Source organism: Tuber melanosporum, assembly GCF_000151645.1.
Source record: "Tuber melanosporum whole genome shotgun sequence assembly, scaffold_37, strain Mel28".
Taxonomy (NCBI): Eukaryota; Fungi; Ascomycota; class Pezizomycetes; order Pezizales; family Tuberaceae; genus Tuber; species Tuber melanosporum.
This window is the reverse complement of record NW_003299052.1, coordinates 640,698-656,587: the sequence shown is the minus strand read 5'-3', so window position 1 is coordinate 656,587 and position 15,890 is coordinate 640,698. Positions and strand designations below refer to the sequence as shown.

The 15,890-nt window shown below is 47.1% G+C and overlaps 1 protein-coding gene; it reads right to left on the bottom strand.

The window, feature by feature from the left end:
- Window positions 1-14,130: 14,130 nt before the first annotated feature.
- GSTUM_00007582001 (uncharacterized protein) lies at window positions 14,131-15,258 on the bottom strand (the record flags this gene model as incomplete). XM_002839529.2 has 4 exons in its annotated part: window positions 14,131-14,587; window positions 14,649-14,731; window positions 14,834-14,849; window positions 14,956-15,258. The coding sequence occupies 4 exons, from the start codon at window positions 15,256-15,258 to the stop codon at window positions 14,255-14,257; spliced, it is 735 nt and encodes a 244-aa protein (XP_002839575.1). The 3' UTR covers window positions 14,131-14,254.
- Between the last annotated feature and the right edge of the window lie 632 nt (window positions 15,259-15,890).

Here is a 15,890-nt window from a genome sequence, read left to right as displayed (position 1 = left end):
AACTTAGAAGGTTCAAATACTGCAGGTACTTCCTCTTCTTCAGGCCAACCCCGCGATTTTCCTCCTCCAGAGGGCCCTTCTCCTGTACTAGCCATGTCCGATTCGCTGCTGGATTCGGGGTCGATTGGAGGTTCAAAGGAAGGCTTCTTTGCTGGGGTAGAAGGGAATTCTCCTGGAGGTTGTGTGTCTTCCGTATTCGCAGCATCGCCCAGCTCTTTAGCAGAGTGCCGGGGTTGTTTCTTTCTTGTAAGGTGTTGTCGTGGGATTGGCTTCCCACTCCTAGTCGTCAAAGACTCCATGTTGGATTTGAGACGAAGCCGAATATGCCGTGATTCTGCCACTTCTCTCTGCTAGCGTTCTAAGGTGGATATCGATAGGTTCATCAGGCCTAAATCCGGGGACAGGTTCTTAACCACTTGCTGAGGTTAAAAAAATGTAACATGTTCGCAAGATGCTAATCACATTATCGGTAATAGATACGATAGTTGGCAGGTGGCCTGCTCTTCCGGAGAGGAGGCGAGAGCTGAGAACTAAAGGAGGCTTCGAGGATGTACTGAGGAACAAAGAAGTAACCGTTCAACCAAGTATATTGAAATACTGTCTGTCGAAGTCTGCCTTTTCTATTGTAGAAACAGGCGGTCTTTAAGTACACAAATCTGTTCATGTCTAGCATGAACGAAACTAATCAAAGGTATCAATCAATACACTTTGATAAAACTCCTTAAGTATCAAAGCGATACTTAAAACAAAATATAAAACAAAACCAAGTATCAAACGATACTTATAACAAACCAAGTATCAAAGCGATACTTAAAACAAAACATAAAACAAAACCAATAACCGAGTACCCGTACCGGTTACACGATGTATATGCTATTATTCTACCACCTTCAATTCTGTGGTAATATAGTCACAGGATGCCACTGAGATTAGTATATATGATGATGCGCGGGCCCCGTAAGGGAGCCGGAGGGGGGTGTTGGAGACCAGAGATTCCAATTCCGAGTGGGGTTACCCTACTTAGGGTGGTTTCTATGTATTGGATTCTGGTATTCCTAACAGTACTACCTTATTCTTGATCTTCTGCTTACCATCATCTCTTCTAAGGTCCCCCTCCATCCCGGCTCAATAGCCTAGTTCTGGGTTCCCAAAGCACCAGCATTGGCTAGGGGTGCCATCCTCTGGTCATATTTCGCCATTGCTTACTCCTTGACTCTGACCTTCTCTGAGCAGTCCGTATCCCTGGCTGAATGTGATCCCCCACAGGCCGGGCATTTTGCAGGTGTCATAGAACAACAATCTGGTATTTTCTTCTTGTAACCCCTACAGGCAGTTTGATAGCATTTGTGGGATTCCTCTATGTGGTCCTTTGAGCAGATCTGGCACGTGTCGTCATTTTGTTTACAACCTATTTTGAGTCGTCCAAACTTCCAACACCGGGTATACTGTGTAGTCGAATTCGCTTGCCACATAACATTGGCTTCCTTGTATTTCTCCAAGAGCAGGACCCTGGGGGTGATCTTCTCGACCGCGGCCTCCGGTATCCTTACGATAATGGAAGTCGCTCTCTTCCTTTCTCTATCACCCTCCCTCAACTTGAGGTATTTGGCGCTTGAAACATCAATATCATGGGACAGTTTAAAAGCACTCTTGATGTCTGCAGATAATTCCTTTTCGTCCTCCGGGATGGCATCGAAAGGTACTTCATTGATGAGTACATCCACATCGGTTGGGGCCCTCCTGAAAGCCAAGAACTGTACCTCCCCATTATCAATCACTGAATTCAATGCCTCGGTCATTTTCTCTAGGCATTTCATGTAGTGCAACAAATCGAAACCCGCCGGAGTAGTTAGCAACACCGTACCATTCCATCTAAGGAATAAACCTGTAGGTTTATCGGAGCCTTGCACTTGCACTTTATCAGGGTGTCTGCGATCGTAATGGATATTCTGGCCTCATCTCTGACTTGGTGCCAAAGTGGGACCGCCTGAATCCTAGTCGTGAACAATTTCCTAGCCACCGAGTGCTTCGCTTTCAACTTCTTTTTTGAACTTTTTACCTCCCATCCCTGGTCCTCCTTGTCAGTCTCATGTTCCCCTTTCGGGATCTTTGGATTAGGCTGTTTTGGGGGCGTTGGTCCCTGATCTGCCTTTCTCTTCTTATCTCCCTTCTTAGGGGTCTGTGTCCCAGCATCTGCCATGGCCTGTGCATATGACTTGAAAGCCTCAACAGGAGCCTTCTGCAAGATCTTAACCGTTTTCATTTGACCCTCTTGGATCAGTTCTCCTTCATTCTTAATATCCCGGATCGTCTTGGCCATGTTTTGCTTCTCAACCATGAGCGCCTTGACCTGTTGTGCCAGACCCAGTACCAACAAGTATGTTGTCTTCTCTGCCGTTCCGACGTCATCTTCGTCCAACGAGGTGACGACCTTGGCAGCAGGGGAGTTCTTTGGTAGCCCGTGTACAGACAAAAATTCACAAAGGGTTTTCTTGATTTGGGTGAAGCCAGGATCTTCCCCCGAGTGCCCACCACCAGCAGTAGGCAATTCTGGGGAGTCTGACCGATCAGTTTCCATAGCCTCTCTAGAGGAAGCCATATTCTGGAGTTGCTTATCCATCTTTTAACCTCAGCTGAGTTGGTGTTCGGATAACCTGACAAGTCACGTTACGTGAAAGAAAGAAAATTTTTGTATGGTGGTGTAGAAAAAAGTGCAAAATGCACTTATCCGGAAAATAGGGGGAGCGGAGCTTGGCACTCGGGTACGGGTACTCGTACAATACTTGTACAGCGCCAAAGTTCCCGCCGCCTCGAAGGACGCTAAGCGACGTTCGATGAAATTCGGGAACAAACGAGGGGATATTGATACACCTACTTGTACTCCCACCATGACCATCTCAATCTCCACGCACCGAATCGCCTTGAACATAGACTACATCGAGTACGGTAGACCAGGTGAGCGGACAATATCCCCACCTGAAAACACCACCAAAATATAATTCCTCCCGTAACCACCTCCCGCTAAGAATTCCCGAGAAGAAAAAATCACAATTAAATTCAATTGGAGCCTCCCGGTGGTATTATCTCCAATATACCATTTTCCCCGGACCGGGATAGAGCCCCCGAAGGCGTCTTATGCGAGAAGCCTGTTTCTATCCAACGCGTTTGAGGTGGGTGGGGGGGGATTGGTCTCCGATTATTTTCTTTTTTCCGCCGTGACAGAGATTCGCCCTCCTTGGCGGTTCTATAATCGTTCAGCCTTTGTTGATAGAGCACTTATTACCGGTGTGGAGGGGATATTGAGTTAATAGGGGATTGTCTGTGAGCCATGAGGTCCTTACCCCATGGAATTTCCTGTCTTTGTACATGCCTTGGCATGAACACTTTCTTGTATTTAAACTGGGAGCTGGCCTTCCTAGTTAGACAGGCTCAACCACCCCTCAACAACAACCATTTAGATAGCGGTGCGTGCCTATCTAAATCAGATTCAACTTCAACCCCCTTTGCTTCATCTCTGTTGGTCTATTTACTGCAATTGGATTCCAGGTCAACTTCCCTTCCTCTATCCATCGGTTTATCGGTCAGGTCACAGAGCAATAGTAGCCACAAGGTGCATGCTTGGTTGACACACCATCCAACTAAGGGAAGAAACATAAAACCTCCCACACCGGTAGTCTACCTGTAATAGAACCGCTTAATATTGAGCAGCCACTCAGTGGAATACGCAGATGAAGCACAAATGAAAAATGACTTTAGAAATAATTATCCACATTATAGCAAAAATCTCTTGAGTTTTGACTTTTTATTGTCTGTAAGTACAGTACCCGGCAAGAAGTTATTGAACAGTTATTTGAGGCTAACTAGCTAAATATCATACATGCTTGTCTGTTCCGGTTAATTGGTTCCTACCCTTGTACCACCTCAACCTCGACACTTTTCCCCTTCAGGTTACCCTGGTGTGCTCAAATATGCTATGTACCCCCAAGCATGGGGACATGATTGGCTAACATTATAAAGTAACCTAATGCAACTTCCCGCTCTAAGTTACCCGTTACCGAGAAATCTTCATTTTTCAACTTTGAAACGCCCTAGTGCGGGTCGATCAAAAGCCCCCGCTCGATACCCGTTTTACACCGAAAGTATCCCATACTCTGGAAACACCGGCTCCCACGGGAATGTTCCTAAAGTTTCGAGTGTATTTCAAACCCGGCAGGTAGTATAAAAATCACGAAAAAAAAAATCCGAATAACCACAGAAGAGCGGAGAAATGCGAGTCGAGTGGGAGGAGGTATCATACCGGCACATGTATTCTATACGGTAGCCATGCCCCTTTTGGTGTATCTGGAGCGCGGAAGTTCGTAGGCATCACCCCCCACGCTCTGAGCCAAAAATATCTTACTTTTTGGGCGTATCAAGAGCTTTCGGTACAAATAAAAATATAAGAGCACAAAAAAGGCTGCCAATGGGATTTATGGAAAGTTCCTGCTATCAATATTATTAACTTACCCCATAAAGCGTGTCCATTGAGCCCACGAATTGGGAAGCAATATGAGTGTGGGGGAGGGTCTCAAGACACCCCCCAACACTTCTGTGCGGAGCCCAATACGAGGACAAGGGGCTCGGGTCACTTATAGGTAGACTACTGCACGCACGCGACAGGCGTGGAGTGGAGGCTTGGTTGGTATGATAGGATAACTTACCGGTATTTTCTGAGAGTGTATTTGTTTGGGAGCTTGGCATGCAGAATTTTATGAGGCTCTTTCATAATAATAATATTATTATTATTGTCTTATCATAGTTAGACAGCGATTTACTCGAGTACAGTACCGTAGACTTGATCACGTCTTTCTCGCCTTAATCTGGTTTAGCTTAATATCTTTTTGCTCCTTCTGTCAATTTACTCAATAGCGATTCAAGTCAAGTTTCCTCCGTCTCTTCTTCCGCGTATCGAGCGGGTCCCAGGGCAATGATCCCCACAAAGCGTAGCTCGGTCGAAACACCATCCAACCACTGGCACTGTACTGTACAGCACCGGTAAGGGAAGGATCATCAAACCTCCCACACCGGTAGTCCATGCAAGCGTAGTTATTAGACGCAATACCTTCGCTTGTTATTTCTAGTTCTCTAGCTAGTGACCAAGTTCCAATTATTGCTATTATTTTTAGCCAGGTCGCGTTTGGGGCTGTCATTTTCAATTTGCGACCGCATCTTGTGTGCATATATACAAGCCCTGAACGGAACCTTTGTTGGTTGGTATCATACTCCGCACTTTGACATACTATACCGGTATCGTAATTAGTTTCGTGTCGGAACCGATCGGTCATTGGGCACGCTCCTCCTGGTTGACTGGGATACTATACCGATCGCGCAGGAGGGGAATCGAGTAAACATTTTGATTGGGTTGATCTCCTCACTTCATCCTGAATGGGGTTTATCCTTTTCGGCAGAGCCCACCCATACTACCATACTCCCAACTGTTCCAGGCATTCCGGTACTAACTGTCATTCCCGCTCTAATCATCCCCATCCCGAGAAGGCCTTCTGGAAGACAGCCAACACAACATTCATTTTGTCGACCGTTGAATATTACGTCTTGCTATTCTTGTGGGTCATATATGTGTGTCGGTCATGTGGCATACACACATGGCTTGTTGGAAATCATGGATACCGCCCAACATGCTCGGAAGCTGTTTTACATGTCCGGAACCCTTTCGGCAATGCTAGGAACTCGCTCGTAGGCTCTAAATGTGCATTTTGTTTTATCATTTATAGGGATAGAGGTTTCGGAGATGCGCTTTGGATTTGCGCATGTGGGAGGAGAAGAGGGGTCTGTCGGAAACGGGGGAGTCAGGAACGGGAGACATCAGGGGACTGCGCGGAGACGACGAACAGTGAATATTTGCGAAGCCTGTCTTTCTTTTGTTCGCATTGTTGATATAGTATATTATACCGGCTACACCAATCAGGTATCCACCAGTAGGCGGGCCCAATGCCCCCACCATGGGGGTGTGTGGAGAAGTGGAAGACTTATGTGGATGAGGATGGATTGGAATGGATGTGTCTGGCGAGGGGTGGAAGTATAAGGAGATATCTTTGTCGTGGTTTTTCTGTACTCCTGTCTTTACCGTTAATTGTGCTGTCGTGAGATAGGGGTGTTGAGCGGGGAACTTCCCCACTCTCCCAAGTAGTGTGTTGGCGATCAGAGTGTTTTTAGTGTTACTAAGCGTCGTTTCGTTTCATTTCAACATCGCCGTTTCGTCATTTGACTACCGGTACTGGAGCGTTTCATTGTTCGCAGCTCTATTATGTGTTCGCCGTTCAATCGTTCCATCGTTCCCCATTTCGTCGTTCGTTATCGATGATGCATTTTTCACATTCCTTGTTCACCGTCGCAACGTTTTGCCGTTTGATCGTCGTAATCGTTTCACTGTTTGTTCTTCATTGGCCGTTCCGCCGTTCCACGCTGCGTTGTTGGCTGTTATACCATTCCGCCGTCCGATGGTCGTACCTATTTCGGTGTTTGATCATCGTTGTCGTTTTTCGTTCTGCAGCTTGAAGAGTCGCCCCCGTTTTCGTGTTTTTGCTGGTTAAAGGGGGTCGCCATTTACAGTGACTGCATTTTACCCTGATGTATGCTAGTAGCTTGTCGATATTTCCTTTATATGGTGCTATGCTCATGTAGCGGAGGGTATAAAGGGGGTGTATTTTACCCCCCCGTCAGAAAGGGTCCGCAAGCTTTATTCATCTCTAAGTCTTAAACTGCTGTAGGCCGCCAGCTGGTCCCCGCGAGATTCGGAACCAAGGGGATCTTGCCATCGGGCTCTTTGGGAGTCCATCGAAACCACCTAATTCTGGTTTCCTGGAGAATCTAGTATGATATAAGTAAGTTTATATGCCGGTAAGAGGAGTATAGGGACCAACGGTGTATATTCTATATTAAAGATTGAGCATATGCTGGATAAGGATTCCTACGGAAATAGGGATGTGGCATGGAACACCTCTCCCTCGGCTTATATCCGGCCTCCGAAGCGATGGGAGATGGATGAGGCCTTTTCAAGCGGGTTGTCAATGCCAACGGCTGAGGACCTACAGGCGGAGTTTGACATCACTTGTTCTATTAGCGGGCACGGTGTTTTGGGCACTTTTATATCCTCTCCATCGACCCTGTCGGTGAGTGAGTTGGCGCAAATTTTACTACATTTGCGTGCGTGCTTGGAAGGGGATGTAAGCGCCATGTGCCACAAAAATGAACCTGCCAATGCCAGTGGGTACTGTTCAGGATGACCACGAGAGATTCAGAAAGTGTCCCAAATGGCCCGGTGATGGGCTTCATAGATACCAGGACTGGGCCGTAGTACAAAGTCTCTTCTCGTGATGAAAACACCAATGCTGCCGCCACCAAGAGGGACAATAGGCCCGACAATGGAAAGCAAAGTTGTGCGGAGGAGCTGGAGGGACGGAGCTACATGGGGCTGATGGAGTGGCAGAGCCGGGTTTTTGGTTGTAATTTCTCTGTCCGTTTTGCGCAACCGACGCGCAAGCCTGTGCCGGTATATTCATCATGTCATTTGTGCTTTGATCTACAGGCATGATATGTGGCTGCTTGAACGGCCGCTCGCTCGTACAGTAAAATCTCCGTTATCTCTACCCTACGATAATTTCGGATTCGAATATTTCTGTTCATTGTGGGGAGGAGGGTTTTGTTCTGGGGTTCTATAAGTTCATCTTTCTAGGGGATGAATGTCCCCAAATTCCCATCATTTGTTGGTGTGAAAATTCCTTTTACGATATTTCTCCTGAGAGAGGGGCAAGCAAAATCCAATCCATAAACTAGTGAAATACATTATTTTCCTACATGAATGAGTTGGAAATAAGGTGTCACTATCATGGACTATCACTCGATTAATATTAGAAACCTCCCTTTCCGGCAATCTTATTCCCTATTTTCTATCCCCCTTTTACTTCCAAAAGATCCAGCCTCCTAAATACCTGGAGATAACGGTTGTTTCACCACTCTTATAGTTAAAATTTTCTCTATGAATCCGCAACTAAACCAGTCCAAAGCCAACTTCAAGTGGTGAGACTCCTCTGGACCACATTAATACCCTATAAAAACCTTAAATATGCGAATGTGTGGGCTGCGGTAGGGAACTGCAATTAATTGCAAGCTGGTAGTTTTGGGCCAAAAGCAAAGTCAAAGTCTCTTCTGGTTACAGTTGACGAAATGCCAAGAATTGGGTTTTATTTTTAGGCTGCTCGAGTAATCACGGTGGTTCCAATTTGATAAGTCTGTGCCTCCAGAAAGGTGGCAGTGTAGAACGCGGCGGGTGCCATGCTCATTCGAGCTCCATTTTCTCTATAGTTATCTCTACCCAATGGGCTTATTAGGCACTCCCTCTTGTAGTCGATTTGGGACTGCTATCGGCTCCTACGGTAAGTCAAAGCTAGCGTTGTTGGTAGGTTTGCTGGAGGCATTGGAAGCTTCGAGTTATTCCGAGTGCCTGCTCCCGATCTTATGATATTATGATACTCGCTCATTCATATACTCTACCTAGAAAACCCTCACACTTCCAAATAACACCTCCGCCGCACCAATGTTTGGTGACAACTCGAGAGGAGGCAAGTATGACATCGGCGGACCTAACTATCGCCAATAGGAAAGGGAGGAAGATAGGATGTAGAATATATACTCACCATTGCTATACCATGGTTGCTATTTCAGTACCGATTTGGCCTCCCCGTCCTATAGTAAGAACCTTACTGTAGGGATTCTGCGCTCACAACCTAATGCCAAACCATTCCAGTACTACCCCACGACCAGTACTAGTACAAGATAATGAGATGATGGTGTTTCGCCAGCTCAGCCTGGGTACTTACGCGGGATATTGAGGTTTGAGCTATAGCGGGGTTGGAAACACATTAATTGGTTCGGTTTCACAAAACATGTCACTGCGAGTACGAGTACGGTACTGTACAGTACCCGAGTGGATGGGTGTCGCCCGACTTAACGCACGCGCCTAGCGCTCGTGCTCTAGCTGCCGCACAAGTCTTTTCTTGCACTTTTTCGCACTTTTTCGTTTCCTATCACACCACACCATGAAAATCGCCACCAACTCGGTTGGCGCCTTTTGTCCGCATATAATTTCTAGGTATGATATCATACAAGTATCGTAAAGCACCGCACCTGCCAAGACGAGTGTTTTTGTCTGGGAAAGCCAGTACGGTAGCTGGGGTACTGTACAATGCAAGCTACCCCAGCCACAAACCCGCAGAACAACAACCATTGAATTTTGCGAAATGCAGGTATTGGGTGCTAGGAAAATTTCTAGACAATACTTCATATTATTCTTGGTGTTTGCGCACTGCATATATATATATATATGAAAGAAAAGTGAATAATTTTTGGGGGGGGAGTCCCAGGCGCTGAGGGCGCGAAGAAAAAAGACAAGAAAAAAAAAACCCCCCGTTTTTGACGGGTTTTTCCTTGCTGTCTGCTGTCCTGTCTTTGTTGCTCCATACTCGAGCCATGGTGAGGGCGAGCCTAGCAACAAAGGAAAGGGTCATAGACCCCTTCATGGGAGCGTAAACGTTTAACTGGACAAGCGCCACTAAACCAAACAGTGAGTTTGAGCTTGAGATCGGGGAAACAGGGGGGCAAATGTGTGGGTAGGGATACGGCCAATTACACGCCCAAACCGGCGGGATGGGATCCGGCATATTACGTCAGGGGGAGCATACCCCACTTTGTTCGCGGAATAACTGCTCTTGAATATTTCGTGCAAAACCCTAAACCTGGAAAGGTAAGAACCCCCGGGGTGTACTAGGTGTCACCCTGTCACGTGAGAGCATGGTGTGGTGTTTGTAGAAGTATCATATCATTGTTGCCGTTATTTCGGAGGTGGGTATCGTGGGACTTGGTTATATCATACCTACGGAGGCGGGAAGGGGACTCTCCTCTTGCCCCCACAGTTAGTTTAGAAAGCTCACGGAACGCAGGCCAAAATTGGAATAAAAAAAGGGGGGCATAGGAACTAGGCGCAGATCTTGCACGTCATCGCTGGCTACTTGGTCCCTTTGTCGATGGCTTCAATTGGGCTTTGCAGTGGATTTCTGGAGCCTTTTTCTTTGGGACCGGTGTTGTCACAAAGTTGCTCACTTGCAAATACGGCAGTTTGTCTGTGTGGATGGCTAAAAGCTACTGCTATGGCCGGTAGGGGCATGGGCGTAGGATGCCCATATATAGTCAATAGCTAAGGCAGAGGGTACGAGTGGTGAGGATGGGTAAGTGAAGAGTGGGAATATGATGATTGGACCCACTACCATACTGTTAATGCCAAAATAAATGGTAGTTGCACCGCTAGAAGGCAAGTTGTCGTTTAGGGCTTCCGGAATCTTGGAAGAGTGCTATCACCCGACGGTAGTCTGACAAGGAAGAATTAAATGTCAAGGAGTAAGGAAGCTAGGAATGGGTGATTGGGGGCTGAAAGGGCGGGGTGATATTTAGGGGATTAAAGAAAATTTTCTAGAAATAGAAAGAGAGAGAAGTCTGCTGGAATTGAGTATGGCTATGGAGGATAATGTGCCCAATTGATAGTTTTAGATTGGAATCGTGGGGTATCACTCTTTACATTTCTAAACCATTTGCGAAGCCGTGGCTGCACACTAGTGCGTAGTGCAGTCCTTTAGTGTATTTTGGGCTTTCCTGTAATGCACTACTGAGCTAAGAGTTTTCACTCTTCAGAGGCCCAAATTTACTCGCTACAATTTCTTCTAACGTTATGACTTTTGGCAGACGCTTTTCCTGGTTTTTTAGGTCAACTTTATATTTCAATACTGTATATTTTTATTTTCTATGTCATTTCGCTTTTGTTTATTCCCAATTACTTCCTTAAGTGCGTGCGTGTGTTATGCACTAGTTAGCTATTGGAATCTGTGTTTTTTGAATTTAGGTTTTTTTTATTGTTGGGGGGGGGGTTGATTATTACTTACAATTATCGAGTCGGAGTTGTCAGCTGTGGCGCCATTGGAACTACGCAGGGCGCAGTAAGACACCAGAGTTTGTTGGTGGCGCGTGCTAAGAGGGCTCAAATATAGAGTCCGCCTCGCATCGCGTGCTCTGAAATTAATTGGATTCCCCCTCCAGCAATTCTTACCCCTCGCAACCCAATATTACTCCTCGGGCAAGAGCCATACTAAACGCAGTATTGGGGTTTGTAAAAACACTGGTGTTCCTGTGCTGCCGCACTCTGTAGCGAGATTTGTGGGGTTGAGATGGGAGAGTGGCCAAGGATGGAGGAGGGAGAAGAGAGAAGATATCATGGAATCTTCAAGTGACTAATCCTCTCGTTGAGTAATAGCCAGAAAGACCATGGCAGAGGTGACGAAGGATGGTGGCATCAATCGAATCTATGGTAGGATAGTGTATCGTGGAAAATTGATGTCATACTGGGAAATAAAGCTGCAAGTTTTTCCAATTGCCCAGTCACATTGGGTACTCGCGGGCCCATAATCTAGGCGAGATACTTGCTTGCTGCGTTCTTCAACCCCCTCACCCCCAGATTAACCGAACCCTTTCCCTACCCTCATCGGCACCGAAAAACTGCTGCCATTGCTCACAATATCGCTGGTATCACCCACCGTCATATGGCTCCGGAGTTGCTCACCCTTTCAAGATATTTTGCGGCCGTGTTCCCAGAACTCTCTCTCTTGCTCGTGGGCAATCTCCCTCTATTCTCATTTGTCATCATCCAATTTGATACCTGAACTTCTAGAGTTCCCCACTCAATCAATATCCGTTGCCGGGGGACCAGTATTTAGGAGGATTGCTGCTAGTTTTAATGTGTGGTAAATAGCCGAAGAATCTGGATCCCGCTTTTATTTGGCTTACTTGGGTCGAAGTTTGTACATTTACTCCCGAGACCGCGCGCGGGTTCAACGGGATATATTGTTGCAGATTGCTAAACCTTTGGTGATTGAAGATTGACATATGGGAGTTAAGCGGCCAGGCCGCGTTTTTTGATGGGAGTGGTTAGATAGTGCCCTGGAGAGACGAGGTAGGTACTACACCTCTCCATCCACCCTGGCGGTGAGCACGGTAATGCAAATTTTTGAGACATTTGCATGCATGCTTGGGAGGCGATGTGGGCGCTGTGTGCCGCCAATATATATATATATACCCACCGCTACCCACGGGCTGACTGCCCTTCGGGGTTGTGGCGGGAGATTTAGACAGTGTCCCCAATAGCCGGACGACGTGTTGCCGAGATATCGGGATAGGACGGCAGAACAAAGTCTGTTCTCGTGGTGGGCACCCCAATACGGCCGCCACCAAGGAAGAAAACGGGCCCGACAATGGGAAATAAGTTTGAGGCTCAGTTGCGCTGGACGGATGGAGGTTGACCATTGAGGGCTAAAGGAACGGCGGAAAAGGGTTCTGCGTTATATCTTCTCCACCCAATTCGGACGACTAGCACATGAGCTTGCATTTTGTGCTCACGATATTGTTTGTCCTTTGACCTACGTGGTTTCTTGCGCAGCCATTAGGTGTGCACTTGTATTATATTGGACTTGTTTCCCCTCGGACCTTACGGCCCGACTGGAACACCCCCTGGTCGTCGAAGATCCACCAGCCATATTTTATCTGGCTCTTCTTTTTTTTTTCTATTTTGTTGCATTTGGAGTTATCCCTCTGGTAGAAATAGTTAGCGAAATGCAGCGGTGTATAATTGGGCTTCATTTGGAGTCAGTCACTCGTCTTGCACGGTGAGATACTTGCTGAGGGTATCATACGTGGGCGATTATGCACAAGAGGGCGCTAGCGCTGTCTCACCTGGTTTGACTCTACCCTTTGTAGATCATACTTATATCCAACTCTTCTCTCTCCGATCCGCCTCACGCCGTGAAACCACCGTCCCAATCATTCCCATTTCACACATCCCTCCAATAATACTGGAAATGAGCCCCGCAATCCGTTCTCCTAAATTAACAATGTAATGACCTTAGAGAGACGAGCGGAGCTTTTAAGAAATGAGGAGAGTACTCGGTAGGGTCAGATAACATTCTTTCTTTATTCGTTTTCGAAAATTTGAAAATTTAGAGTAGCCAGTACTGTACACAAACTATGAGAGTGCACGCCATGAAACTTGATGTTTCAACTCAGAATTGGATTTTCCGAATTAGAAAAAAAAATTGGTGCCATTGGCGGAGTATTCTCAAAGGACGCGTCTGGTCGACATGGGGTTTTCGGAACCTGACGACTGTTTGAAAGTTTTGCCCTGATTTGTAGTCTACCAACCTGGCTTCAATCCCGTCAACACCAAAATGGTAGTTGCGTGAAGAAACTATAATTAATTACAAGTTGACGGTTTGTGCCCGGGGTAAGGTGACAGTGTGTCTGGTCATCCGTGGCAAAATACTCAGATTTGTAGTTTAATGTTAGAATTCGCAAGAAACCACAATGGCTTCGGCTTGATGGTTCACGCCAGGAGTGGGGTGGTAGTGTGTCCTATCATCCACCACGAGATGCCAAGAATCGTGCTTTTAATATTAGAATGAGCGTACCATGTTTGTTCGAAGTACTCTTCTCCTCGCTCTATAGCTGTCTCTATCGAGCGGACTTGCTCGGCACGACTCGTCATTGGGTTAGGGACATCCATGGGTTCCCGCCATAAGTCAAAGCTGGCCTTGTCGACAGGTTTGCGGGTGGTATTTGGGGCTTTGAGTTATTGCGAGCCCATCCCCACCAACGATACCATACCCTTCGGGGATGGCCGGGCCAGAACTCCTCATGGCTCCAATGCATTTCTGACCCTACTATCACAACTTGATTATCATGTTTTGGTATCAACCAGACATACCACTCCAACGAGAGGTAGAGTTTTTACCACAGAGCCCCCCGACCGGGCTCGAAATGAAGTCTTGGGCGGCAGCCGGAAAGGGCTAGGCAAAAGCATCGAAACAATTGCCCCCGTCCAAAGTGCTGAAATGACACTTAGGGAATGCCCACTAGTTTAGACCCAGCGCAATTAACAACAATTAACAAGTGCGTGTCCTCCACCTTCCTAGGTCTTAACAGAAGTAGTAGCAGAGTTCGGGGAATAATCTACTTCGCTGGAAGGGTTATGACTGGTCATTGGTATGATACGAGAATAAAATTCCAGCAATTAAGAGCGTGCGTGGCTTACGGTGAGCTAAACTCGCCCTAAGTTCCTAGCTTATTTAGGCTATACTAAAGTATCTTCACCTGCCCAACCACTTCAACTCCTATCCCTTCCGTAGTTCCTTGACCTCCTTGCCCTAGCCACAAATTCTTCCGCTGCCTTGGACTCCTCAGAACTTCCGTAGCGTCCAACCGGCCAACGCCTCCTTGTTGCTACTGTTGCTTGACCGTATACCCCACCACTACCGCCACCACCACCACCACTACGAGCAGTAGTTCTTCCACCCCCGACCTGTGCCTTCGGCACCGCCCTATCCCTTGTCAGCTTCGCAATATCCTTTCGTAGTTCCCCGATTTCGGTTCGCATCTCGCGTATTGACTCGCTGCAGGAGCAGTGGTTTCCCATTTCTTTACCGGTGGCCGCAAAGTACTATGTAGTGTGCTTAGTGTGAATTGCTAAAGGAGGAAGAGGAATCTTGGGTGTGTGATACCTCTTTTGTATTTTCTTCTCCGACGTAGGGCCAAGATCCGTGGCTGTGGTCAGCTAGGGGGGGGGTACAAGCAACTAGATGATCTTCCGGGGAAGAATAATGGGGATAAGGTCACGATATGGGGGGGGGGGAGGGGAGGGGGGGAGGGAGGAAGGAGACGGATAGGATGGAGAATATATATTTACCAGCGCCGTCCCATGGCTACCATTTCACATTCATCTCCTACTTGTCCTAGGCAATAAGGACCCAGAAACAGGGATTCGCAAAATATCTAGGAAAAAAAACCCGCACATCTGAGTGCCCATACAAATTCACGACACTTGTTTCCGGGTACTTTGTTTTTTCCCTTCTTTTTCCATTTCTCCTCCATTTCCTCCATCCTCCTCATCAATACCTGAGCCTCTGGAGGGGAAGGGGGATAATATTGTGGAGACAATGAGGCCTGGTGAAAAGGGACGTGGCAGTATGTGATTGGTAGAAAACCGGGATCACGGTTCGTGTAACAAGTAAGAAAACCTCTCGGAAGGATTATAATAGTAATGGAGTCTGTTTCCGGGCACTTGTTGCGAGGGGCAAGTATTATCACCAACCAACGCCCATATCCTACCATCCCACTCCGCCCACTTGAAATAAAGACCCGCACCAGTAGCGATTCTACACTTCCAGCTTCGCGTTCAACCAGCACAGTTCAGTACTGCCACCCGACTGGGCATTCTGGTTCACTGGCGACCATCAACACAATGCGATCGCAACATTTTCATGGTACAGCATAGCCTTCAGAGGAGAGATTGGAAAACAGGGTTCGGAAACAAAGAAATTGATTGTCTTGGGTTGCAGACCGATCGGCACGTCTCCTAATACCCAAATGCTGCACAGAACCACCCCTCTTGCACTTCGCGTCCGGCCATCTCACGGAACCATGACCATTTGTCAGCAAGGGGGGTTGGTTGTTAATACTTCCATTGTGAGAGTAAATAAGAATGAGGGTTCGGTTCGAAAATAGATAACAGCCTCCCCCTAGCCTACAGACCCGGCAGTTGAAATTCCCCGATCGAGCTTCCCGCCAAAGTAGGATAGTTATGCGTACCCGGGTGCCAGTAATAACAGAACAACCAATGGATAGGTTAGCCCTACCGGTAATTGATTTGCAACTCACACAGCCTCCCAACCGCCGGGCCTCTTAAGCGGCCAACTTCAAATTTCATTTGGTATCATATGATACTCGAGTAACTTACCGGTACT